At 40.8% G+C, this 25,983-nt stretch overlaps 2 protein-coding genes across 2 annotated transcripts in view; both read left to right on the forward strand.

Annotated features, from left to right (window-relative positions):
- LOC124141777 (IgGFc-binding protein-like) overlaps window positions 1-22,951 on the forward strand; it is a 108,106-nt gene extending 85,155 nt beyond the window's left edge. The window contains exon 6 of the mRNA XM_048389204.1: window positions 22,781-22,951. The gene's annotated coding sequence lies outside the window, so the exon portion shown is untranslated. The remainder of the gene's footprint in view (window positions 1-22,780) is intronic.
- The window catches only part of LOC124120969, a 260,732-nt gene that overhangs the window by 179,366 nt on the left and 55,383 nt on the right, over window positions 1-25,983 (forward strand). Inside the window, exons 10-11 of the mRNA XM_048389199.1 lie at window positions 2,418-2,528; window positions 18,948-20,099. Coding sequence (XP_048245156.1) covers window positions 2,418-2,528; window positions 18,948-20,099 — 1,263 coding nt within the window. The remainder of the gene's footprint in view (window positions 1-2,417; window positions 2,529-18,947; window positions 20,100-25,983) is intronic.

Genomic DNA, 25,983 nt, shown 5'->3' on the forward strand with positions numbered 1-25,983 from the left:
GTGGTAAACCAAACCGAATAAAAAATTTTTTGTTACAAATTCATTTTACAGCCATTTGAAATGAATAACTGAACCCAACTGTGAGGCAATTCAGATACATCCATTGCAAGGTACCCGGAGTACATATTTTGAAATAGATTTCTGAAAGGTTTGACAAAGATTGATGATGATGTTCCAGGTGTCAGGATTTAATTAGCCTCTAAGCTTTGGAGGTAAATTATTCAAAAGCTTTTTTTCTTTTCCTGTACCCAGAGACTTTTCCAATTCAGTTTTCTGTTCTATCTCTTTTCCCAAACAGAAAATGAAACTCCACTGGACATGATGCAGTGAACTGCCTTGTTAACATGTCTTGCATTCTCTTTCTTTTCAACAAGACATTTACCCATGCGGCATGTCCCCATTATCAAATTCCTTTCAAGCGCATCTGTTGTTTTAAGTAGTTGATTCAACTCCTCCTCGGGGTAGCTTGAACTTCAAGGTTAATACGCGGGGGATGGGGAGGACAATGGGAACATTTGCCTGTACATGTTGTTATGTCCTCTACTGTACGCCTGAGTTCCCCTGTGTCATAGTAACCCTATGGCCTCGTCACGTCGTGTCTGTCATTCTATATTCTGTATGACTGCAGAGAAGGTTTTAATGTATGTATGTATGTATGTATGTATGTATGTATATGTATGTATGTATGTATGTATGTATGTATGTATGTATGTATGTATGTATGTATGTATGTATGTATGTATGTATGCATGCATGCATGCATGTATGTATGTATGGGCGAAACCGGGTTATCAATGGTTCATATTGGGAAAGGGAGGTCACTCTGATTTCAAACGGGAGCTATCTCCGTTGTTTTCGTATTTGGTCCAGCTCATAAATGCCCAGCTTATCCCTAAGGTAAAACGTATTCTTAATTAAATGTTTGAATTCATTATATATTTGTTTCCATTGGTTTAGTGCTGATAACCATTTTCTATAATGAGGGCCCACATTTTTCCCGTCATCTATGGTGATCGAAACAAGTGGGCCCACATTTCTATATCGCCTAGCTTCGATAGGTTGTTTCGTTAGTTCTGATAATCAATTCCTAAATGTTGGCAGACGTTCTTCCATCATGTTGATTGCAACAGGAGGGACCATATGTATTAATCGCGAAATTCTACTTACGAGTCCCGTCATATATGGTGATCGAAACAAGTGGGCCCACGTTTGTATATCGCCTAGTTGGAAGACGTTCTTCCGTCATAGTGATTGCAACAGGAGGGACCACATTTATAAATCACTAAGCTTCATTAGCTTGGCTTACTTATAACCATTTTCTAAAATGTCGAAACAGGTGGGCCCACATTGTAAATCGCTGGGCTTCATTTGGTTGACATTTAGGCAAGTGGGCTCACATTTGTCATTACTTTGCATGGGTATGTGACATTATATATTATTCTCATTTTGTAATAGTGATGGGAAATATCTTTATAAATCATTTAGTGTGACGTTAATTCCACAAAAGGCAAACACAGTCTTTGAAGTTTGAATAACGTCACCATAGCTGACCACACTAGTTTTGCAAAAATAGTTACAAAGCAAGAAACTTAGTCCTCTTCAAATTAAATTCACGTAGGCAATACCACTCATTCTACTTTTTCCAGTATAACACACCAATCTAATCATACGTTTTGGTGGCGATATAAGCCTGAAAGCATGTCTACACTTGGTTTGATCTCGGACATGATACAAGCCTCAAACTTTTCCGAGAACTGTTCCATAAAAGGAATAACTCATGAATATTAATAGCCCCACGACCTAGTTTGGCGATGTTCGTAGAAGTGAGTTCTGCTGTATTGTCATCGCATTTGTACATTCTAATCCAATTATAAGTCATAATACTTATTTTAAATAGACAAAAAAGCAGTTCGTAATGCAGGTTTGTTTACGAAGAACATATTCTCAACAACAAGTGCGTTTAGTTTCGAATGTGGGCCCACCTCGAACTTTCGATTAGGCAAATGGAGTTAGCTCCCTTCCCGAACACCCGATAATGCGGTTTCGCATGTATTGTATGTATGTATGTATGTGTGTGTGTGTGTGTGTGTGTGTGTGTGTGTGTGTGTGTGTGTGTGTTTGTGTCTGTGTGCGTGTGTGTGTGTGTGTGTGTGTGTGTGCGTGCGTGTGTCTGTGTGTCTGTGTGTGTCTGTGTGTGTGTGTGTGTGCGTGTGCGTGTGCGTGTGTGTGTGTGTGTACGCATGAGTGTATCGGACAGGATGTAGATTTTCCGAAAGTTCGCAAGCTGTCGAATGTAGAATAGTGTTGAAATTAATACGAAGCTATACGACATCAATATCATCTGTTTTCATGCTAAGAAGAATTTTTAAAGCAACTCTGAAAAGAGTATCTAAGAGTTAAACCTAGTTTCTGTTTAGGTTCAGCAACACCGACGACACAAACCCCGGCCTCAACAACCGCAGGTGCAACGACACTACCCACACCTGTATCTACCAACACCCGGACTGGCGGACAAGAATACCCTGAGGGTATAAGTATAGACATAGCTTCTTTGAGTATGCGAGATTTGTTTAAAGCCGCTGTGAGCAGTATTTCAGTTCTATCATGGCATGTCAGCTTGATGTTGGAGGAAAGCCCGATGTGATGCAAGTATATACAATATAAGGAATAACAAACATGTATTTCAAAGTTGTAATCCTAAAATATAATATTAAAAGAATCATAACATATAAAATGGTTAATAATATCTGAATATATCTAACAATTGAGTTTTGTTAAATTGTATACATTGTCTTTGATCACAGTTTATGGATTACCGTTTTGCTGTTTATGGTTTTGGTTATGTTGTCAACTTACTCGGTTGATGTCGGTTTGGTGTCTTATCTAGTGTGCTCTGGGGTGCGTCCGTCTCCATGGTGTAGGGGTTATAGCGTTTGCCCGGAGAGCAAAAGTTCGGTGGTTCCATCCCCTGGTCGCGTCAAACCTTGTCACGGTACTTGAAGGATGGTACGTGTTGTTTCCTTGCCTTGAGCTCGGCATGATGGGGATAAAACAGAGAATGGTCGGCTCGGAGTCAGTACATTCCATATGAAATGAAATGTAATTAAAATCACTTGACATACTTGCTTTTGTTTCCATTATGACATGCATAGCAATTGATTTTTGAATATCCTTCTAAAGCTTTGCATCATATCATATGACTCAGAACTCGTGACGATCTTGAGAAACACACACTATTCTGCCAAATTTTCAACAGATATCGGTGGTATCTTAGACAATAATCAGACATCAACGTTACATGTACAGAGATACAAGGAAGGTCGGGGTATAGGAACATAAAGAAGGGGTGGTGCTCAACATTTCTTTCGAAATGGCGACTCTATTATTATGAGGACACCGCTAACCCCACTGTGACGTATTCATATCCACAGCAGCACACATGCACGTAATTATGATTTTATATTAACTTTTTCCTACACTTCCATTCGGCAGATGTGACAACATTTTTATACTGACAGTCATATAACGACCAACTGTATGGCTGTAAAACACATAGTCAATCCAAACGAGTGACAACTCCATTCAGCGTGGGAATGTTCAGAATGCCCTATAGTTACACCGTCACTGTGACTTACTGAGGAAGTGATGAACAAAACGCTGCGATTAACAAGGAACGCGCGAGTCGGCTGTTATTCACGCTACTGTTGTAGTTGTTTGTCAGGTCGTATATTTACAGGCCGACTTGATTTTTGTAAGTGTGTAAAATAACGTTTAATTTGCTTGTGCTCACGTTATACCTATTTTCATCGATGTTGTTATTTGGAACCAGATCGATGAGTGTCTTTTATATATAAAAGAAATCATGATAGAGTGACTATTGTCCTTTGGCGATCGATTTAATGACTTTGGACAGCAGTCACATTAACACATATTTGGTTTATAACATCAGAGTCATGTATGTCAACCCCAGGCACACACTGCATAGTCGAGTGATGCGTTGAAAGTATCAGATGTCAGAAGCTAGCTTGTACCGGTATTGTCCATTCTAAAACACAACTAACAAACTGTGTATACTTTTTCCAGGTGTAGGCTACCTCCTGGTATACATTCATTATTACGCGGCGGCTCGTTTTACAGTTACAGTGGCAGCTGGGGAAACAGGGGGATCCTGTCTGGTTGATTATCCACAGCTGGGATATAACGTCACAAGCACTGTTACACCATATCGGTACACTTTGGTTTACATAGATCCATTATTGCGGATGACGGTGGGTGTGGAGAACAAGGCTTTCGTAACCCACGTCTTTGGTGAGGGCATGGTCGTTCAAGGAAACTGTGGATATGGCATCTTTTCAGCCCTCCCGATCTCTGCCCTAGGTTCCAGGTATGTAGTATCCACCTGCCTGGGAGGCCAGGACCAGGTGGTGTTGGTGATAGCTAACCACAACCACAAGACGGACGTGGACATCACGCTGATGCTGGAGGGGAACGTCACCTATGACAACATGACCTACAACGACGGAGACACGATTCATGTGACTCTAGATGAGTATCAGACCTTCACGATGAAGAGTGACTATGACCTGACTGGAACTGTAATCAACGCAACAAACACTGTAGCTGTGTTCAGTGGGGCAATGAAACGCGATTACTTCACGGCCGTGACGCAACTATTACCTGTACGACATCATGGGACGGAGTATGTTATGTATACAGGTGACCACTCCTTTTATAGGGACGTGACATACCAGCTCCAAGTTATTAGTGACCAGAGCGACACTGAAATTATGTTGAACAATGGATCTACATTCTCTCTTGGTGACAACCGTGTATATCGCCAGTACCTCGCCAAGAATGAGAGTCTATATCTTAATACCACAAGACCTGTCATGGCAACCCTGTGTGGACACAGGCAATATTTTTATAAACATGGCATTGTTGTTGTAGTTCCAGTTACGTATTTCGTGAACAATGCATTCATTCCTAATACAGAGTGTATAAACATCCTGACTAAACAACATGTAACGGATATTGAAGTATTTACTGTTGATATGGTCCCTGTTACACTGGACTGGGTGGACATCCCCGGCAGAGATTACAAAGCGGGAAGAAATTGTTCATTCCGCAGTTACTCCGTCCGCTCTGCCAGCAGATTCGCTGTATATGGGTTTTCCCGCGACATTGTTAATGGAGGCTACCGTTTCCCTTCTGATCCACCAACTACAGGTGCTGATGCAGGTAAGTTGAACGACCACCTGTATTTGGGAAAGAATTCAATTTCAGTATGCACATGCCGTGTTTACAGTGTAGAGCTGTGTTATTTGTACATTTATCCCTGTATTGAATTTTGAACCGGAAACAGTATGTCACATCTAAATTAAGAAAACCGCAGCTGGTGTTGAGAAACGACACATTAGCAATTTCTGTCCCAGTGTCGCAAAATAACACCCACCACCACACATCGGCCACCTCCCCCCGCCGCTCCCCCGGACAACTTTTATTGGTACAGGCTCGCCCCCAGATTAAATCGGCGGTCATTTATGTAATTCCCGGCCACCTGTATAAAGTATGCCCATATTTGTTTTTGCATATATTGTATATTTTTGTTTCATTAGTTTTATCCCCCTCATCTTTTATACTAAAACACTATTTTTTCTTGTAAAAGCCTCTTTGTTTACACAAATATATGAAATACATCATTTTCGATGTTTTGTTTAAATTAATGTGCCATACATCTGTACTATTCTTTATTTTCGAAAAAAATATTTGTGTGACTACATATGCAGTTTTAAATGCAGTATAGAAACAGTTTACTATCAGAAAAAAATGATCTGAGACATGCACGTCTCCATTATGATATTTGTCAACTACTCTAATAATTTAGGTGTAGGTAAGACAATTCATGTACAATTACTATACCACCAAGCTGCAGTCATTGTGAGTGTATTTGATATATAGAATGTCTTCCTCTCATTTTAAATGTTCATATGTCAATAACATTGAGAGGGCATCATGACCGAATGTGTGTGAAGTGATGAAAGAGGATGTGTGCCTTCAATAATCAATTGTCAACTTCCGTTTGTTATATACACTAACTCCAACATTTGTCGCCCTTAATCTCTCTGCTTTATTTATTATTTGTAACCTCACTTTTCTTATCATTCATATATGTTGACTATGCACATTTAAGAAATATGTCAATCGTCTATCGACTTTGCTGTACAAAACCATGTCATATTTTCCTTATATTAACATGTGAATAGCTTGATTAAGTAAAAGACTTTTGTTGTTGAACTGTTTCCAATAATCACTCAAATTGATAAATATTGACATTTTAACATTAATTCTATTCAACTCAACAACCATCTTGTCCTTTAGAATGTACAGGTGTTGCTGCAAAGGTAATATGATTTAGTAAACTTATAGTATACCCTTTATAAGCATAATTTGTTGGTATCATTCCGACCGTTAACATTATTATAATAATCTGACTCGTATATTCAATATTGTGTCTACAATCAGACATCAAATCATATATAATAATGTGAACAGTTACATATAAAGTATCGACTTACAGTACGGTACATTGGAACCCTTTAATATCAGGTGATGAAATACTCGTGTTAACGGGTGATTGGTTGGGAGTTATGTCGGGTCGACATGGCCACTTGTCTACTGGTCCGAGACTAGTGATAGATTGTAAGGGCTGTTGATATTATACAAACAATTAATTTGAAATGAATTGTGGACTGCTTGGATTTAGTTCGTGACATCAGTGTGATAGATCTCCATGTTTAGAATGTACTCATAATGTGATATTGATCACCTTTTGATGCTGATATCTGCTTATAGGACAATGCAATGCATGCTTCTCCAGATGACTGCATGATGATTCGTACGGAGAAGCAGAAGGGTGAATGGGTAGTCATATAACTATTGTTATGGGACGCTTAACATGCTTAACATTTTCCCAGAGGTATAGATATATGGACAACGTATATGGACGGAGTTCGGGACTGAAAGGGACATGGCAGTAAATTGTTTGTTTAGACATTATGGGCCATGTTCAGCAGTAACTTCACATGCACTGTAGAACGACGAGGATTCAAATGTTCAATATATTAATTCAGTTATCTGTTGATCAAAGTCCCCTTCTCTTGTAGTCATTGCTATATGGTTAACATTGTATAGATATTTTAATATCTCCAAGACATGAGCTTAAAGAATTTTGTTAAATGGCTTAACCTCTGGACACTGATGTACACTTGTGTGGACGATGTGAATGGTATCTCGAGGAATGTGATTGTTTCCCCTTCCACGCTCATTGTTTGTAGTTTTGATCAAAGCGAACACTAATGATGCATTTCTATGTTATGTTTGTTTAACTGTTTGCTTGTTTGTTGTTTAATGCCGCATGCGACCAGACAATCCAGTGATTGCAGTCAGCGAACCTAACCAACCGTCGCCTTTTACGACAAGCAAGGTCTGCTGAAGACCCATTCTATCCCGGATCTACACTTGGGGTATGTTTGTTTCTAGAGCCTGCAGATGTATTAACTGCTGTCGTCAAATGGAATGAATTAACTACGGTTATAACGAAGTGACTTATTACATATAATCGGGTAAGAGGGACACAGGTGGCCCAGTCGTCTAAGTCGTTGGAATTCGCTATGCAGATGTATTGCTGTGTGCCAGAAACCTTTAACCATGGGTCTCGAATCCCCGTTCGGTCTGATTATGTACCTAAGTTTGTCAGCACCAAATCCGTGCTAATGGCAAAATTCACGTCTATCGTAGAACGATTCAAATTTGAGTTTTTACATTCAATTATCGGTTGATCAATATCCCATTTTCTAGTTGTCATAAATGTTGCATATTTGACAGGTTGTTTATATTTTAGATTCTCAAAGACACAAGAGCTTGAAGATCGAAAGTTGTGAAATGGCCTAAACCTCTGGACAATGATGTACATTTGTTGTGGATTTGACGCGGAATGCGACCGTTTCCCCATTCATGTTGATTATTTGTTGTTTCACTCAAAGTGTATAACAATGAAGCATGTCTTTGTGTATGGCTGTTTCTGTTTGTTTGTTGTTGAACTCCGCACTGGAGTGTGCATCAGATAATCCAGTGAGTGACACAATGAACATGGATCTACGCAATTTGGTTAGATGACAAGCATCAACCAAGTCAGCATGACTGACAGTCCGATTACGCCACAAGAGTCCCCTCTCAGGACACACGTGGGTGTCTGAAGATCAATTCCAACCCGGATCTTCACGAGAGTGTGTTTGTCTTTAGAGGCTACAGATGTATTCGTTGATGTCGCCTAATGGGAAAAATCAACTTCGGTTTAGAGAACATAACAAAACATATAATCGGGTTAGGTGGCACTGATGGCCCAGTTATCTGAGGCCCGGAATTTGCTCTGCATATGTGTGTCCCCGGTGTGGCAGAAACGTGGGTTCGAATCCCGATTTGCCATGATTATCTTTCTTTGTTCGTCAGAACCAAACCCGTGCCATTCGTCATGGCGTTTTAGTCTAGATTATGCAAACTAGTGACTGAAAATATAAGCAACTATACTCGTCAACGGGGTACTTGAGAGCAGCAATCAGCCCAGCCAGAAGGCCTGACCAGACAAGGGGAGGTGTGGTGAAATGGGGTTCAACGCCGCGCCGTGTGTGTGTGTGCGTGTGTGTGTGTGTGCTAGCGTGTGTGCGTGCGTGCGAGCGTGCGTGCGTGATACCATGCCGCAGATCAGCATGTATACCCTACTCAGACAGAAAAGTGCAGCAAGTACCATGACGCCTACACAATATAGTGTGGAGTCCGTACCATCTTGCAAGCGAACGCTCATACATGCCACTGCAAAGTCACTTCTCCCATGAGACAAGGACACCTCTGTAGGGTCTCCCTCAGCGTAGGGACGGGTTTCATGTGGACATGGAGGATGAGGAAATGGCCCCTATCCAGGCGTGTTGGCTGTGCCTCGGGGATTTCGAATAACATCAACACTTGGTTTCTTGATATGCTACCCTCACAATAGAGAATAGTGTAGAGCATAATTGTGGCAGAGTGTTTGCAGCGCTTATGTGTGCCAGGATCCTGTGATTGTGAGTTCGAATCCCAGATGTCCCGATTATGGTTATTGGGTTGTCTCCACTGCACCATTGCTCCTAGTTTTCACAATGGTGGCCAAACCTCTTAAGACCTGCATCACGTTGGACTCCCATATTAACGCACGAACCATTGTTTAATTGAAAAACACTTCATAGCAGTGAAAAACACAATTCACTCATTTGACCCCATCCAATTAGAAATGTCCAGGCGAAGGCACACTAAACTCTCCACAGTGAGTGAGTTGTGTTTATCACCGCATTGATCATTTTTCACATTAATGTGGGAGTAAAGCCGAGAGTGTTTGTATATTTGTAGTTTAAAGACACACACAGCAATAGTACATCTATATAACAGCAGTCTGTAAATAATCGAGTCTGGACCAGACAACCAGTTACTGACATCACAAGCACCGATCCATGCAACTGGAATACGATGACATGGATCAATCAAATCAGCGAGCCTGACCGCGCGATCCCCTTGGTCGCCTCTCTTGCCTGGGATCTATTACCCTGGAGCCTCACTGATTTAATTCAGTTTCTTAATTTCAAGTTGAGCAGTAACCATATGTCTAATGCAAGGCACCTACAACCTGGCCTCCGTTCTATGACAAAGAGATCTGACCAATGTAGGACAACATTTGATAAGAAAAGATAATACCAAAGCATGACAGTTGCAGTGAATTTTAATAATGAGTGACACCAATGTTATACTCATATTACTATTGATTAGACTACTTCAAAGTTATTCTTAGTTGAAACTCTTTCAAAAGTGACATGAAATTTGCTTGCCTGATAGTTTGAGCTTGTTAAAACATCCTAGTCTCAGAAAAATACATTTCATTGCTCTCTATTGCGTATGACAGTTGAATTGATGCAGTGCTTTGAAAATAAATTCATAACAAATTACCTTGAGGGAAAATTGGCAGATATGTTTCGATTTCAGTACAATTATTTATTTGTATATCTTTACTGTATTATCAAAGGCACAAAAATATACAAATAACAAACTTGAATCCATTCAAGGCAACAATTTGACTATGCATTGTGTTCAACCCTGAGTGTGTGGTACACATATCAAAATAACAAAATAACATCAACTTGCCCTGGATAGGGAGAATATGTTAAAATGTCAGAGCAGGAACAAGACAAGAGTCTGGGCAAATAACCTTTCTACAAATGGGACCAACAATGTTTCTCTGTTCATATGTATCTAGCACTACATACCAAGGGCCATAACTCTGTATCCAGGACTTGTAAAGTCAGGAGTTTCTAGCTTAACAGTGCCTGGACTTACAAAGTTCTCTGTACATATAAATGTTTCACTAAATACCGAGGGCCATAATGTTGGGAATCGAACCCAGGTCTTTGGCATGACAAGTGAAAGCTTTAACCACTAGGCTACCCGACCGCCCCAAAAGTAACGTGGTTGTCAACATAACAAAGTGAACTTTGTGTAAATTATTACTCAGCAAACATGCTGTAAAGGCAGAGGTACAGTGACATGATCCCTCTCACTGACCACTCAAATATACCCTAAAATCAAGGTAGAATATCATAAAATCATGGTAAACAGAAAGTATCATCACATATTCCGAGAGATAAATAAAGACAAGTGATATTACAAGATTGAATGTGTATAAAAGTATAAATCTGACATCTGAATAAGTGCACTATCACAACCGACTTCCACCCATGACATTAGAGGATCAACCAGTCAGATGTGTCAATGAAAATGTGCTTCTTTTACAATCAGAAACCTCCTTACAAAAGACTTCTCACATAAACTCTCTTGTGACATCGGGAACAATTGATGACGTCATTTTCAGTTAATTCCAAATCTGCACTTGAGAAAATGTTAAGAGATTTGATGGCTAATGGTATGGCTTTGTGGAGGTGACTTGTATTTCACAGATAGCAGAACCAATATGGAACAAACGGATTTAATGTGCAGTTTTACGTTATTGCTTTGAACGACAAAATGTTAAATGTTAAAATACAAAGTCAAAATCCCTCCGAACGTATGAACATATAAATCCCAATTCCCAAATCCCAATTTGAACAAAATAATATGATGTTATTCAGCAACATCAACTCATCTGGGAGATTTTCACAAAATTAAGCCATGAAACCAAAGATATGGAAATAAATTGATAACATTTGGCACTTACTCAATTTCTGACATTCAAACAATAGGTTTCTCTGGTGTATTGTGTTAATATTGATAGAACTAATATACCAAAGTAGAAAAAAGGTATAATCTTATTGCATTGTTTCTGTTACTGCTTTGACTTCACTACCAAACCGACCTTTGCCTTGTGTGACTTGGTGAGTTGAGGGTACCTCTCAGCTATGGCAATCAGAGTCTCTCCCTTCACTGCAGACGTCTCCAGCAGCTGGTTGAGGAAGTGGAACAACTGGCAGCTCTTCTGGGAAGTGATGTCACGGAAGCCCTCCATAGAGGAGGCACAGGGTTCAGCAAACACGGAAATGAACATGCTCTTGGACTTCAGATACAAATACATAGAAATTGGCAGGAAAGACGGCTGTTATCTCAGATATAAACGTGACGATATCATCAATATTATACAGCCTGGTAATCAACACAAACAATATCATCAGTATCATACAGCTAGGTCATGAACACAAGCAACACAATCAGTATCATCAGCCTGGCCATGAACACAAGCAATGTCATCGGTATCATACAGCCAGGCTGTCAACACAAGCTATATCAGCTGTATCTTATAGCCAGACAAACACAAACTCTACCACCAGTATCATACACTCAGGCCATGAACACAAGCAATGTCATCCGTATCATACAGCCAGCCATCAACACAAGCAGTATAACCAGTATCATACAGCAAGGCCATGAACACAAGCAGTATACAATAGTTGAGGGTACAGTGAGGTGACCCCCAAACATTACAGGTTACCTGAAACCACCCTGCAAAACAGAGCGTAGTCACAGCTCTATACCGTACAGGCGAAGGTCTGTAACAATGGAGCGTTTCATAGAGGTGGCACTACTCCTGGTATACATTGGAATCGTTGACGGTACGTTATCTTTTGTTGTTATAAGAACATTCTGGTTGGCTTAAGCATCACTTTACCAACAGTCCCCTGGAAAGAGTTTATTGTATCTGTGGCGTTATGAGACGTATCCTCACTGAACTTCGCACCGACGTGTGCAAAATATCTTATTTTGTGTAGAAGTTACTGTGAGTTGCTGGTACATGTTTTCCCATAGGTTGTCTTATGTAAAAAGAGTGATTAGGTAGCCTTGTGGTTATATCGTTGTCTGTCCACACTTAAGGCATGTTTGATTCCCCTATTGGTTTTCCCCTCGAACACTATTGCTTTGAATACCTACTCTATAAGTTGTCAACCAATTTTGGGGGGGATGTGCTCAAACATAGGGAACATAGGCACCCCAAGCCGTCAGGTGTGATGTACCCTGTGTGTGAGCCTATGCACCCCGAGCCGTCAGGTGTGATGTACCCTGTGTGTGAGCCTATGCACCCCGAGCCGCCAGGTGTTATGTACCCTGTGTGAGAGCCTATGTACCCCGAGCCATCAGGTGTGATGTACCCGGTGTTTGAGCCTATGCACCCCGAGCCGCCAGGTGTGATATACCCTGTGTGAGAGCCTATGTAGCCCGAGCCGTCAGGTGTTATGTACCCTGTGTGAGAGCCTATGTACCCCGAGCCGTCAGGTGTGATGTACCCTGTGTGTGAGCCTATGTACCCCGAGCCGCCAGGTGTGATATACCCTGTGTGAGAGCCTATGTACCCCGAGCCGTCAGGTGTCATGTACCCTGTGTGAGAGCCTATGTACCCCGAGCCGTCAGGTGTGATGTACCCTGTGTGTGAGCCTATGTACCCCGAGCGTCAGGTGTGATGTACCCGGTGTGTGAGCTTATGCACCCCGAGCCGCCAGGTGTAATGTACCCTGTGTGAGAGCCTATGTACCCCGAGCCGTCAGGTGTGATGTACCCTGTGTGAGAGCCTATGTACCCCGAGCCGTCAGGTGTGATGTACCCGGTGTGTGAGCCTATGCACCCCGAGCCGCCAGGTGTGATATACCCTGTTTGAGAGCCTATGTACCCCGAGCCGTCAGGTGTTATGTACCCTGTGTGAGAGCTTATGTACCCCGAGCCGTCAGGTGTGATGTACCCGGTGTGTGAGCCAATGCACCCCTAGCCGTCAGGTGTGATGTACACTGTGTGAGAACATATGTACCCCGAGCCGTCAGGTATGATGTACCCTGTGTATGAGACTGTGTACCCAGTCCTCAGGTACATAGGCTCTCACACAGGGTACATCACACCACATGCCCAAAGGGATCGGTTGACAACGAATTTATCTCACCGACATTCGTTCATACAGACCACGAATACATGTCCAAAGTTTCACTCAGTAAAACCCTTACAACCATTTACCCAATGCCTTCAGATAAACATCGGATCATTTTAGCTCAATGATACTGATGTGAGATAAGGAAGTTACCAAAGGTAAGTAACGATTGATTTCTCAGCGGGGTATATGAGCGGGTTACATGAGCAGGCTACATGGACAATAATGCCCTGCTCCTTAACTAATCAGAAGCTAGTATTTTATTGTAAGATGAGCCGATAATATGCTGTGTATACGCTGCACCGGTGTGCGGTGTAGTAGTTGCGTGTGTCTATTTGTTTTGTCAGTTTAAATTAAATGAGGTTGTTTAAAGTCAAATGAGCCCTACACCATAAACTTTGCGCAAACCCTACTGTTGTCTGACATTGAAGCAATTTAAAGAGAAGACTATGGCCTACGTTGCACATTGTGTCAAGAGGGAAATATTCCTATTATGTGACGTATTCTGAGTGCTTGTTGGTCTGAGTACTCGTTGTTGCCCTCTAGCCGTCGCTTGATTTTCTTGGTTGAAAACAACGACTGCACGGAATATTTCCAATGTATTCACCGATGATGTTGGAATATAGTGTATATGCTACATTAAATATGTAATGTCTGATTCACGCAGGGAATATTCCCTAAACGTTTCAGTGAGTATACATATTCCCTGATTTAACAACCCTGTTTTATACACATTCCTTGAATAGCTATCCACAAGTACATTGTTTCAGCGGTGTCAACTGATCTTTTACGTTAACTGGGTTTGTTATGAAGAAAGAATTAGGTATAACAACACATGTTTGTGGTTGATGCCCGCTTGATATAACAATAAGCTATTATTGTAATCAAGAGAATGTTTAACAAAGACTGGCTAGGCGTGACCGGTAGAGCAGGATATGCTGACCCTTGTTCGCTAACACCTGGTGTCATACCTGATTTGCTGTGATACATTCACATAATTGTTACAACTATTTTGCCTTTTTCGCCCAGTTGAATCTAATTCGGGGGATAATCAAGAGAGACTATTCTCTGACGTTAACGTTTTATCATCATCATAATTTGAGTTTGTTCAGGACACGTTTAAAACAGTTTTTTGCAATAGCACATGCTTATTATCAGTGTAACGACAAAGGATACATGGAACCTTACTCATGCACAACGAAAAAGACCAAATAATGCCTTGAAAATATGATCTTGCAGTCATCAGCGATTACTCCTGCAGTACTAATTGTGGTTAATTAGCAAGAGTTAATTAGAGTTTTCAATTATAGCACAACCCCAGTGCTGTACATTGTACGATCGAGCCCACGTGTAGATAAGTTCTGTGTAGATATTATACATTACAGTTTGTGTGGATAACTAAAACAACATTGTTTTGTGTTATGTGAATGCATATGAATGTATAATTTGGTACGTTATACTTTAATATTCTCATCATATATTGATGTACAATCGGAATATTATGTAAAGTATGTAATCATTTCAAGTATATCTAATTTTGCGATATAACCTGTTTGAAAAAAACTACCACAAGGGACGATATTACCTTATGCACAAAACAATTATACAAGCACCTTAAAAGTCGAAATATCAGCTAACACACCACATAAACAAAATGTTGCACCGAGGTTAGATATGTATTTTCAGGAAGAAATTAATAATATATTGTATTATGCTAAACTTAAACACAGGGACACCACATGTCCTAAACACATAAACAGACGCACAAATATCAGTTATGTTTGCTTGTCATCTCCAGAAGTTTGGGCCTTGAAGTGGACTTTGTTGTCACATTATGAGTTTGTAAGAAGTCATGGAGCTCCGGGACTGACAGTTCACTCAAACTGACATCTCGGAATGGTTAAGATGTAATTTCTTTGGTTTTGTTTGACCTTTTGGCCTGACTCACTTCATTCATCGTTTCTTGACAATACACAACCTTCCTTTTGGTGATTTGGCTCTTTTCTCATTTAAGATCGCTGTGGTTCTCCATTCGTTTCCGGACATTTGCTTTTGGTTGGTGTATCTTATTTATTTTATCATTAATTTTTTCAAGGGCCTGACAAATGAATCACGAACAGAGCCATAGCGAGCAACAAAACCAGGGACGCTGGCATGGTGTCAGGATTTTATTAGAATCAAAGCTTTGGAGGTAGATAATTCAAAAGCTTATTTCTTTTCCTGTACCGAGAGTCCAATTTAGTTCTTGGCTCTATCTCTTTTCCCAAACAGAAAATGAAACTCCACAGGACCTGATACAGTGAACTATCTCGTCAACATTTCTTACTTTTTCTTTCTTTTCAACTAGACATTTACTCATGAGGCATGCCTCCACTATCAAATTCCTTTCAAGCACATCTGTTATTCTCAGTAGTTGATTCAACTCCTCCCCAGGGTAGTTTTGAACTTAGTTAGTACGTGGGGCATGGAGAGCACAATGGGAACATTTGTCTGCACATTTTGTTATCTCTACTGTACGCCTGAGTTCCCCTGTGTCCTACAAACCCAAGGGCCTAGTCACGTCGTGTCTGTCATTCTACATTCTGTATGACTGCAGAGAAGGAAACCTTATTACATACCCCTACCACTATGTGAGTCCTAGGTAGTTATCTGTGAATTTAGGACATTTCAGGTACACGAGTAGCTCTAAAACAACGTGACTTTGCCAGCTGCAACTACATGAAGCATTCCAAATTGGAGCATTTCAAATAGAATCTGTACAAGAGGTAGAATGCACAAACGAGTCTTGATACCTAAAGAATAGTACCAAAAAGGTCATATGTATATATACATAATAAGTATGTCATTTTAGGGATTATGTACATTTCACATGCGTGAATGAGACATGACATAAAGCTATCGAATGTTGAGTAGTGTTGAAATTAATACGCGAATCTGCGACATTAATATCAGCTGTTTTCATGTTAAGAAGAATTTTATGTGATTTGAAACCTCGGTCTAGCAACTCTTAAAAGAGTATCTAAGATCTTGTTTCTGTTTAGGTTCAGCAACTCTGACGACACAAACCCCGGCCTCAACAAATGCAGGTGTAACGACACTACCCACACCTGTATCTACCAACACCCGGACTGGCGGACAAGAATACCCTGAGGGTATAAGTATAGACATAGCTTCTTTGATTTGTTTAAAGCCGCTTTGAGCAGTATTTCAGTTATATCATGGCATGTCAGCTTGATGTTGGAGGAAAGCCCGATGTGATGCAAGTATATACAATATAAGGAATAACAAATATGTATTTCAAAGTTGTAATCCTAAAATATAATATACTGAACAACAAAAGTTCCTGTGACATTGAATAAGATTGAATGCAAAGTTAAGTTTTTTTACCAAATTTGAAACAAATTCGGTTTGCAAAAGATAAAAGACTCCTGTAAGTGTTCAAATGGTTTAAGTTGCCATACTGACTTCAGAAAATGCGTGATTTCATAAAAAAAAAACATGAACATGCCAAAATGTCAATTTACACATCTTCGTGTCATGGAATGGACCAGTCGCCACATAAATTCCTGTGGGATATCTGTCCATATCTGCTGGAGCATGTTTCGAAATTCCTGGAGTGTCTGTGGAACACGTGGTTGACGTCGAAGGCGCCGATCTATCTCGTTCCACATGTGCTCGATTGGTGAGAGATCAGGTGAGCGAGCCGGCCAGGGGATGACATTCACGTTGTTTTGTTGAAGAGAATCCTGAACAAGTCGAGCAATATGAGGCCGGGCGTTGTCATGTTGAAAAGTAATGCCTGGGCCATGACGACGCAAAAACCGTAGAACATCAGGGCCGATGATCTCGCTGCGGTAGCGCTGTCCATTGAGATTTCCGTCCACCACTATCAAATGGGTCCTCTGTCTTGCTGTAATCCCACCCTATACCATAACGCCGCCGCCCCCGAACCGATCTTCTTCCATGACACAATGATTGACGTAATGTTCAGCTCGACGTCGGTACACTCGAATCCGTCCCTCGCTGTGGCTGAGGTGAAAGGGGACCTCTGGCGGGTCTTCTGGCGACAAGGCATGCACATCTGAGGCGACGACGTACGGTTTGTGAGATAGTCGTTGAAGGCCAAGGATGCTTCTTGCAGTCACTGTTGCTGACTGGAATCGATTTCGTTGGTGTGTTGTTCGAATCCAGTTGTCTTGTCGATTATTGGTTACGTGTGGCCTACCACTCCGAGGGTGGCCTGTGACTGCATTCGTCTGTTGCCAACGTTGCCATAAACACCAAATGGTGTTTCTGTGGACGTTAAATTGTCGTGCAACATCACGTTGACTCGATCCTGCTTCAAGCATACCAATGGCTCACAGACACTCATTTTCGGACAGGCGTGGTATTTCATAATGTTGAATAATTGCGTAATTTTTTATTTTTTTGAGTGGTTGTTGTCAGCACGATGCTAAACAATGCATATGGAATCCCGTTAACGCACATGTTTTTATACCAATTCTTGGGTAGTGAAATGCATGGGGCTTGCATAAAAGTCAACTTTTGCATGGCATGCATGCTTTTCTGTAGCAGTTGCGTTTTTGTGACTTGATTCCATACATGTACTACATTATTGAAAACCAAACTTTACTTGTTTGAAAAATACACTAACCTATTGGTGTCACAGGAACTTTTGTTGTTGAGTATATTAAAAGTCTTACGATATATCAAATGGTTAATAACATCAGAATATATCTATTATTTGAGTTTTGGTAAAATGTCGGCATTATGGGGATAAACAGAGAATGGTCGGCTCGGAGTACATTCCATATAAAATAAAATTAAAATCACTTGACACATTTATTTTTGTTTCCATTATGACATGCTCGTTTTGAAATACTATACCGGAATTGAGTATCTGGTAGGATGTGCTTTAAGTGACTCATAGCTAAAGATTATTGAATATCCTTCTAAAGCTTTGAATCTTACCATATGACTCAGAACTCGTGACGATCTTAAGAAACAAACAATACTCTGGAGCTACATTTTCAACAGATATCGGTGGTATCTTATACATTTATCAGACACCAACGTCTTATGTACAGAGATACATGACAGGACGGGGTAAAGGAACATAAAGAAGGGTAGTGCTCAACTTTTCTTTCCAAATGTATGGCGACTCTCTGAATCGCTAACACCGATAATAACAGTGGGACGTATTCATATCCACAGCAGCACACATGATCATACTTATGTTTTCATATTAACTATTTCATACACTTCCATTCGGTAGATGTGGCCACATATGTATACTTACAGTCATATAACAACCAACTGTATCGCTGTAAAACGACATTCAGCGTGGGAATGTTCAGAATGCCCTACAGTGACACCGTCACTGTGACTTGCCGAGGAAGTGTCAGAAGCTATGATGTACAGTTGTTATCCATCTAAAACCCTACTTACAAACTGTGTATGCTTCTTCCAGGTGTGAGCTACCTACTGGCATCTTTTCAATATCAGCATTATACTGATGTAGTTGCAGTGGCAGCTGGAGAAACAGGGGGGTCCTTTCTGGTTGATTATCCACAGCTGGGATATAACGACACAAGGACTGTAACGCCACACGGGATCACTTATGCTAACATAGATCCGTCATTGTTGGTGACGGTGGGTGTGGAAAACAAGGCTTACGTAATCCATGTCTTTGGTAAGAACATGGGCGTTCACACATACATGGGAAATGGCTTCTTTTCTCCCCTCCCGATCTCTGCCCTAGGGTCAAGGTATGTAGTATCAACCTGTCTGGGAGACATGGGCCACGTGGTGTTAGTGATAGCTAACCACAACCACAAGACAGACGTGGACATCACGCTGATGCTGGAGGGGAACGTCACCTATGACAACATGACCTACAACGACGGAGACACGATTCATGTGACTCTAGATGAGTACCAGACCTTCACGATGAAGAGTGACTATGACCTGACTGGAACTGTAATCAACACAACAAACACTGTAGCTGTGTTCAGTGGGGCAATGCAAGGCGATTACTTCACGGCCGCGACGCAACTATTACCTGTACGACATCATGGGACGGAGTATGTTATGTATACAGGTGACCACTCCTATTTTAGGAACGCGACATACCAGCTACAAGTTATTAGTGACCAGAGCGACGCTGAAATTATGTTGAACATTGGATCTACATTCTCTCTGGGTGACAACCGTGTATATCGCCAATACCTCGCCTATAATGAGAGTCTGTATCTTACTGCTACAAGGCCTGTCATGGCAACCCTGTGTAGAAACAGCACAGATGTATATCGTCATGGGTTTGTTGTTGTAGTTCCAGTTACGTATTTCGTGAACAGTGCATTGATTCCTGATACAGAGTGTATAAACATACTGACTAAACAACATGTAACGGATATTGAAGTATTTACTGTTGATATGGTCCCTGTTGCACTGGACTGGGTGGACATCCCCGGCAGTGATTACAAAGCGGGAAGAAATTCTTCATACGGCAGATACATCGTCCGCTCTGCCAGCAGATTCGCTGTATATGGGTTTTCCCGCGACATTGTTAATGGAGGCTACCGTTTCTCTTCTGATCCACCAACTACAGGTGCTGATGCAGGTAAGTTGAACGACACCCTGAATTTGGGAAAGAATCTAATTTCAGTATGCACATGCCGTGTTTACAGTGTAGAGCTGTGTTATTTGTATATTTGTCCCTGTATTGAATTTGGAACCGGAAACAGTATGTCACATCTAAATTTAGAAAACCGCAGCTGGTGTTGAGAAAGGACACATTAGCAGTTTTGTCCCAGTGTCGCAAAGTAACACCCACCGCCACCACACACCGACCACCTCCCCCCGCCCCTCCCCGGACAACTTTTATTGGTACAGGCACGCCCCCAGAAGATTAAATCGGCGGACATTCATGTTATTCCCGCCCCCACCTGTATAAAGTATGCCCATATTTGTTTTTGCATCTATTGTATATTTTTGTTTCATTAGTTTTATCCCCCTCATCTTTTATACAAAAACACTATTTTTTTCTTGTAAAAGCCTCTTTGTTTACAAAAATATATGAAATACATCATTTTCGATGTTTTGTTTAAATTAATGTGCCATACATCTGTACTATTCTTTATTTTCGAAAAATATATTTGTGTGATTACATATGCAGTTTGAAATGCAGTAGAGAAACAGTCTACTATCAGAAAAAAATGATCTGAGACATGCACGTCTCCATTATGATATTTGTCAACTATTCTAATAATTTAGAAATAGGTAAGACAATTCATGTACAATTACTATACCACCAAGCTGCAGTCACTGCGAGTGTACGTGACACATAGAAGGTCTACCTCTCATTGTGAATGTTCACATGTCAATAACATTGAGAGGGCATCATGACTGAATGTGTGTGAAGTGATGAAAGAGAATGTGTGCCTTCAATAATCAATTGTCAACTTCCGTTTGTTGTATAAACTAACTCTAACGTGTATCGCCCTTTCTCTCTCTGCTTTATTTATAATTTGTACTCTCACTTTTCTTATCATTCATAAATGTTAACTATGCACATTTAAGAAATATGTCAATCGTATATCATGTTTGCCGTACAAAACCGTTTTTTTCCTATAGCATATTAACATGTGCATAGTTTAATTCAGTGAAAGACTTTTGTTGTTTCCAATAACCACTCAAATTGATTATATTGACTTTGGACATTAATACTATTCAACTTTGTTTTCTTCCCTCCACAACCATCTTGTCCTTTAGAATGTACAGGTGTTGCTGCAAAGGTAATATGATTTAGTGCACTTATAGTATATCCTTCATAAGCATAGTTTGTTGGTATCATTCCGACCGTTTACATTATTATGATAATCTGACTCGTATATTCAATAGTGTGTCTGCAATCAGACATCAAATCACATATAACAATGTGAACAGTTACATATAAAGTATAGACTTACAGTACGGTACAGTGGAACCCTTTTATACCAGGCGATGAAATACTCGTTTTAACGAGTGATTGGTTGGGAGTTATATTGGGTGGAAACGGCCATTTGTCTGCTGGTCCGAGACTAGAGATAGATTGTAAGGACTGTTGATATTATACAAACAATTAATTTGAAATGAATTGTGGACTGCTTGGATTTAGTTCGTGACATCAGTGTGATAGATCTCCATGTTAAGAATGTACTCATAATGTGATATGGATCACCTTTTGATGCTGATAGGTTGAACAAGCATGATGGTCGCATCGTATCGTATGGTTCAGAGAAGCAGAAGGGTGAATGGGTAGTCAAATAACTTTTGTTATGGGACACTTAACATGCTTAATATTTCCCAGATGTATTCATACTATATATATCTGTATATGGACAACGTATATGGACGGAGTTCGGGACTGATGGGGGCATGGCAGTAAATTGTTTGTTTAGACATCATGGGCCATGTTCAGCAGTAACTTCACATGCACTGTAGAACGACGAGGATTCAAATGTTCAATATATTAATTCAGTTATCTGTTGATCAAAGTCCCCTTCTCTTGTAGTCATTGCTATATGGTTAACATTGTGTGGTTATTTTAGTTTCTCAAAGACACATGAGCTTGAATATCGAAATTTGTGAAATGGCTTAACCTCTGGACACGGATGTACAGATGCTGTGGACTTGACGATGTGAAACCGTATCTCAAGGAAAGTGATTCTTTCCCCTTCCATGCTCATTGTTTGTAGTTTTGATCAAAGCGTACAATAATGATGCATTTCTATGTTATGTTTGTTTAATTGTTTGCTTGTATGTTCTTTAACGCCGCATGCGACCAGACAATCCAGTGATTGCAGTCAGCGAGCCTAACCACCCGTCGCCTTTTACGACAAGCATGGCTCGCTGAAGACCCATTCTATCCCGGATCTACACTTGGGGTATGTTTGTTTCTAGAGCCTACAGATGTATTAACTGCTGCCGTCAAATGGAATGAATTAACTACGGTTATAACGAAGTGACTTATTACATATAATTGGGAAGGAGGGACACAGGTGGCCCAGTCGTCTAAGTCGTTGGAATTCGCTATGCATATGTGTTCCACTGTGTGCCAGAAACCCTAACCATGGGTCTCGAATCCCCGTTCGGTCTGATTATGTACCTAAGTTTGTCAGCACCAAACCCGTGCTGATGGCAAACTTCACGTCTATCGTAGAACGATTCAAAATTGAGCTTTTACATTCAATTATCGGTTGATCAATATCCCATTTTCTAGTAGTAAAATGTTGCATATTTGACAGGTTGTTTTTATTTTAGATTATCCAAGACAAACGAGCTTGAAGATCGAAAGTTGTGAAATGGCCTCAACTTCTGGACACTGATGTACACTTGCAATGGACTTGACACGGAATGCGACCGTTTCCCCATTCATGTTGATTATTTGTTGTTTCACTCAAAGTGTATAACAATGAAGCATGTCTTTGTGTATGGCTGTTTCTGTTTGTTTGTTGTTGAACTCCGCACTGGAGTGTGCATCAGATAATCCAGTTAGTGACACCATGAACATGGATCTACGCAATTTGGTTAGATGACATGCATCAACCAAGTCAGCATGACTGACAGTCCGATCCCGTTCGTCGCGTCTCACGACACACATGGGTTTCCGTAGATCCATTCTAACCCGGATCTTCACGGGAGTATGTATGTTTGTTTCTGGAGGCTACAAATGTATTAGTTGCTGTCGTCAAATGGGATCAATCAACTTCGGTTATAAAGAACATGACAAAACATATACTCGGGTTCGGGGGCACGGGTGGCCCAGTCATCTTGCTCTGCACATATGTGTCCCTGTGTGACAGAAACGTTGGTTAAAATCCCGATTGGCCATGATTATCTTTCTTTGTTCGTCAGCACCAAACCCGTGCCATTCGTCATGGTGTCTAAGTCTAGATTAGATTATGCAAACTAATGACTTAAAATATGAATAACTATACAGTCAGGCTATCAACACAAGTAGTATCACTTGTATCTTATAGCAAGGCTACCAACACAAGCAGCATCACCTGTATCATAGAGCGTAGGAATGAACACAGACAGTATCATTAGTAGCATACAGTCAGAATATCAACACAAGCAGTATCACCTGTATCATAGAGCGTGGGAATGAACACAGACAGTATCATTAGTAGCATGCAGTCAGGCTATCAACAAAAGTAGTATCACCTGTATCATAGAGCATGGGAATGAACACAGACAGTATCATTAGTAGCATACAGTCAGGCCAACAACACAAGCAGTATCACCTCTGTCATAGAGCGTGGGAATGAACACAGACAGTATCATTAGTAGCATACAGTCAGGCTATCAACAAAAGTAGTATCACCTGTATCATAGAGCATGGGAATGAACACAGACAGTATCATTAGTAGCATACAGTCAGGCCAACAACACAAGCAGTATCACCTCTGTCATAGAGCGTGGGAATGAACACAGACAGTATCATTACTAGCATACAGTCAGGCTATCAACACAAGTAGTATCACCTGTATCATAGTGCATGGGAATGAACACAGACAGTATCATTAGTAGCATACAGTCAGGCTATCAACACAAGTAGTATCACCTGTATCTTATAGCAAGGCTACCAACACAAGCAGCATCACCTGTATCATAGAGCGTGGGAATGAACACAGACAGTACCATTAGTAGCATACAGTCAGAATATCAACACAAGCAGTATCACCTGTATCATAGAGCGTGGGAATGAACACAGACAGTATCATTAGTAGCATACAGTCAGGCTATCAACACAAGTAGTATCACCTGTATCTTATAGCAAGGCTACCAACACAAGCAGCATCACCTGTATCATAGAGCGGGGGAATGAACACAGACAATATCATTAGTAGCATACAGTCAGGCTATCAACACAAGCAGTATCACCTGTATCATAGAGCGTGGGAATGAACACAGACAGTATCATTAGTAGCATACAATCAGGCTATCAACACAAGTAGTATCACCTGTATCTTATAGCAAGGCTACCAACACAAGCAGCATCACCTGTATCATAGAGCGTGGGAATGAACACAGACAGTATCATTAGTAGCATACAGTCAGGTTATCAACACAAGTAGTATCACCTGTACCATAGAGCATAGGAATGAACGCAGAGAGTATCATTAGTAGCATAGAGTCAGGCTATCAACACAAGTAGTATCACCTCTACCATAGAGCGTGGGAATGAACACAGACAGTATCATTACTAGCATACAGTCAGGCTATCAACACAAGCAGTATCACCTGTGTCATAGAGCGTGGGAATGAACACAGACAGTATCATAAGTAGCATACAGTCAGGCTATCAACACAAGTAGTATCACCTGTATCATAGTGCATGGGAATAAACACAGACACTATCATTACTAGCATAAAGTCAGGCTATCAACACAAGTACTATCACTTGTATCTTATAGCAAGGCTACCAACACAAGCAGCATCACCTGTATCATAGAGCGTGGGAATGAACACAGACAGTATCATTAGTAGCATACAGTCAGGCTATCAACAAAAGTAGTATCACCTGTATCATAGAGCGTGGGAATGAACACAGACAGTATCATTAGTAGCATACAGTCAGGCCAACAACACAAGCAGTATCACCTGTGTCATAGAGCATGGGAATGAACACAGACAGTATCATTAGTAGCATACAGTCAGGCTATCCAAACAAGTAGTATCACCTGTATCATAGTGCATGGGAATGAACACAGACACTATCATTAGTAGCATACAGTCAGGCTATCAACACAAGTAGTATCACCTGTATCTTATAGCAAGGCTACCAACACAAGCAGCATCACCTGTATCATAGAGCGTGGGAATGAACACAGACAGTATCATTAGTAGCATACAGTCAGGCCAACAACACTAGCAGTATCACCTGCGTCATAGAGCGTGGGAATGAACACAGACATTATCATTAGTAGCATACAGTCAGGCTATCAACACAAGTAGTATCACCTGTATCATAGTGCATGGGAATGAACACAGACAGTATCATTAGTAGCATACAGTCAGGCTATCAACACAAGTAGTATCACCTGTATCTTATAGCAAGGCTACCAACACAAGCAGCATCACCTGTATCATAGAGCGTGAGAATGAACACAGACAGTATCATTAGTAGCATACAGTCAGTCTATCAAAACAAGTAGTATCACCTGTACCATACAGCGTGGGAATGAACACAGACAGTATCATTAGTAGCATACAGTCAGGCCAACAACACAAGCAGTATCACCTGTGTCATAGAGCATGGGAATGAACACAGACAGTATCCTTAGTAGCATACAGTCAGGCTATCAACACAAGTATTATCACCTGTATCTTATAGCAAGGCTACCAACACAAGCAGCATCACCTGTATCATAGAGCGTGGGAATGAACACAGACAGTATCATTAGTAGCATACAGTCAGGCTATCAACACAAGTAGTATCACCTGTATCATAGAGCGTG

Source organism: Haliotis rufescens, unplaced genomic scaffold, assembly GCF_023055435.1.
Source record: "Haliotis rufescens isolate VD_foot unplaced genomic scaffold, xgHalRufe1.0.p SCAF_8, whole genome shotgun sequence".
Lineage (NCBI taxonomy): Eukaryota > Metazoa > Mollusca > Gastropoda > Lepetellida > Haliotidae > Haliotis > Haliotis rufescens.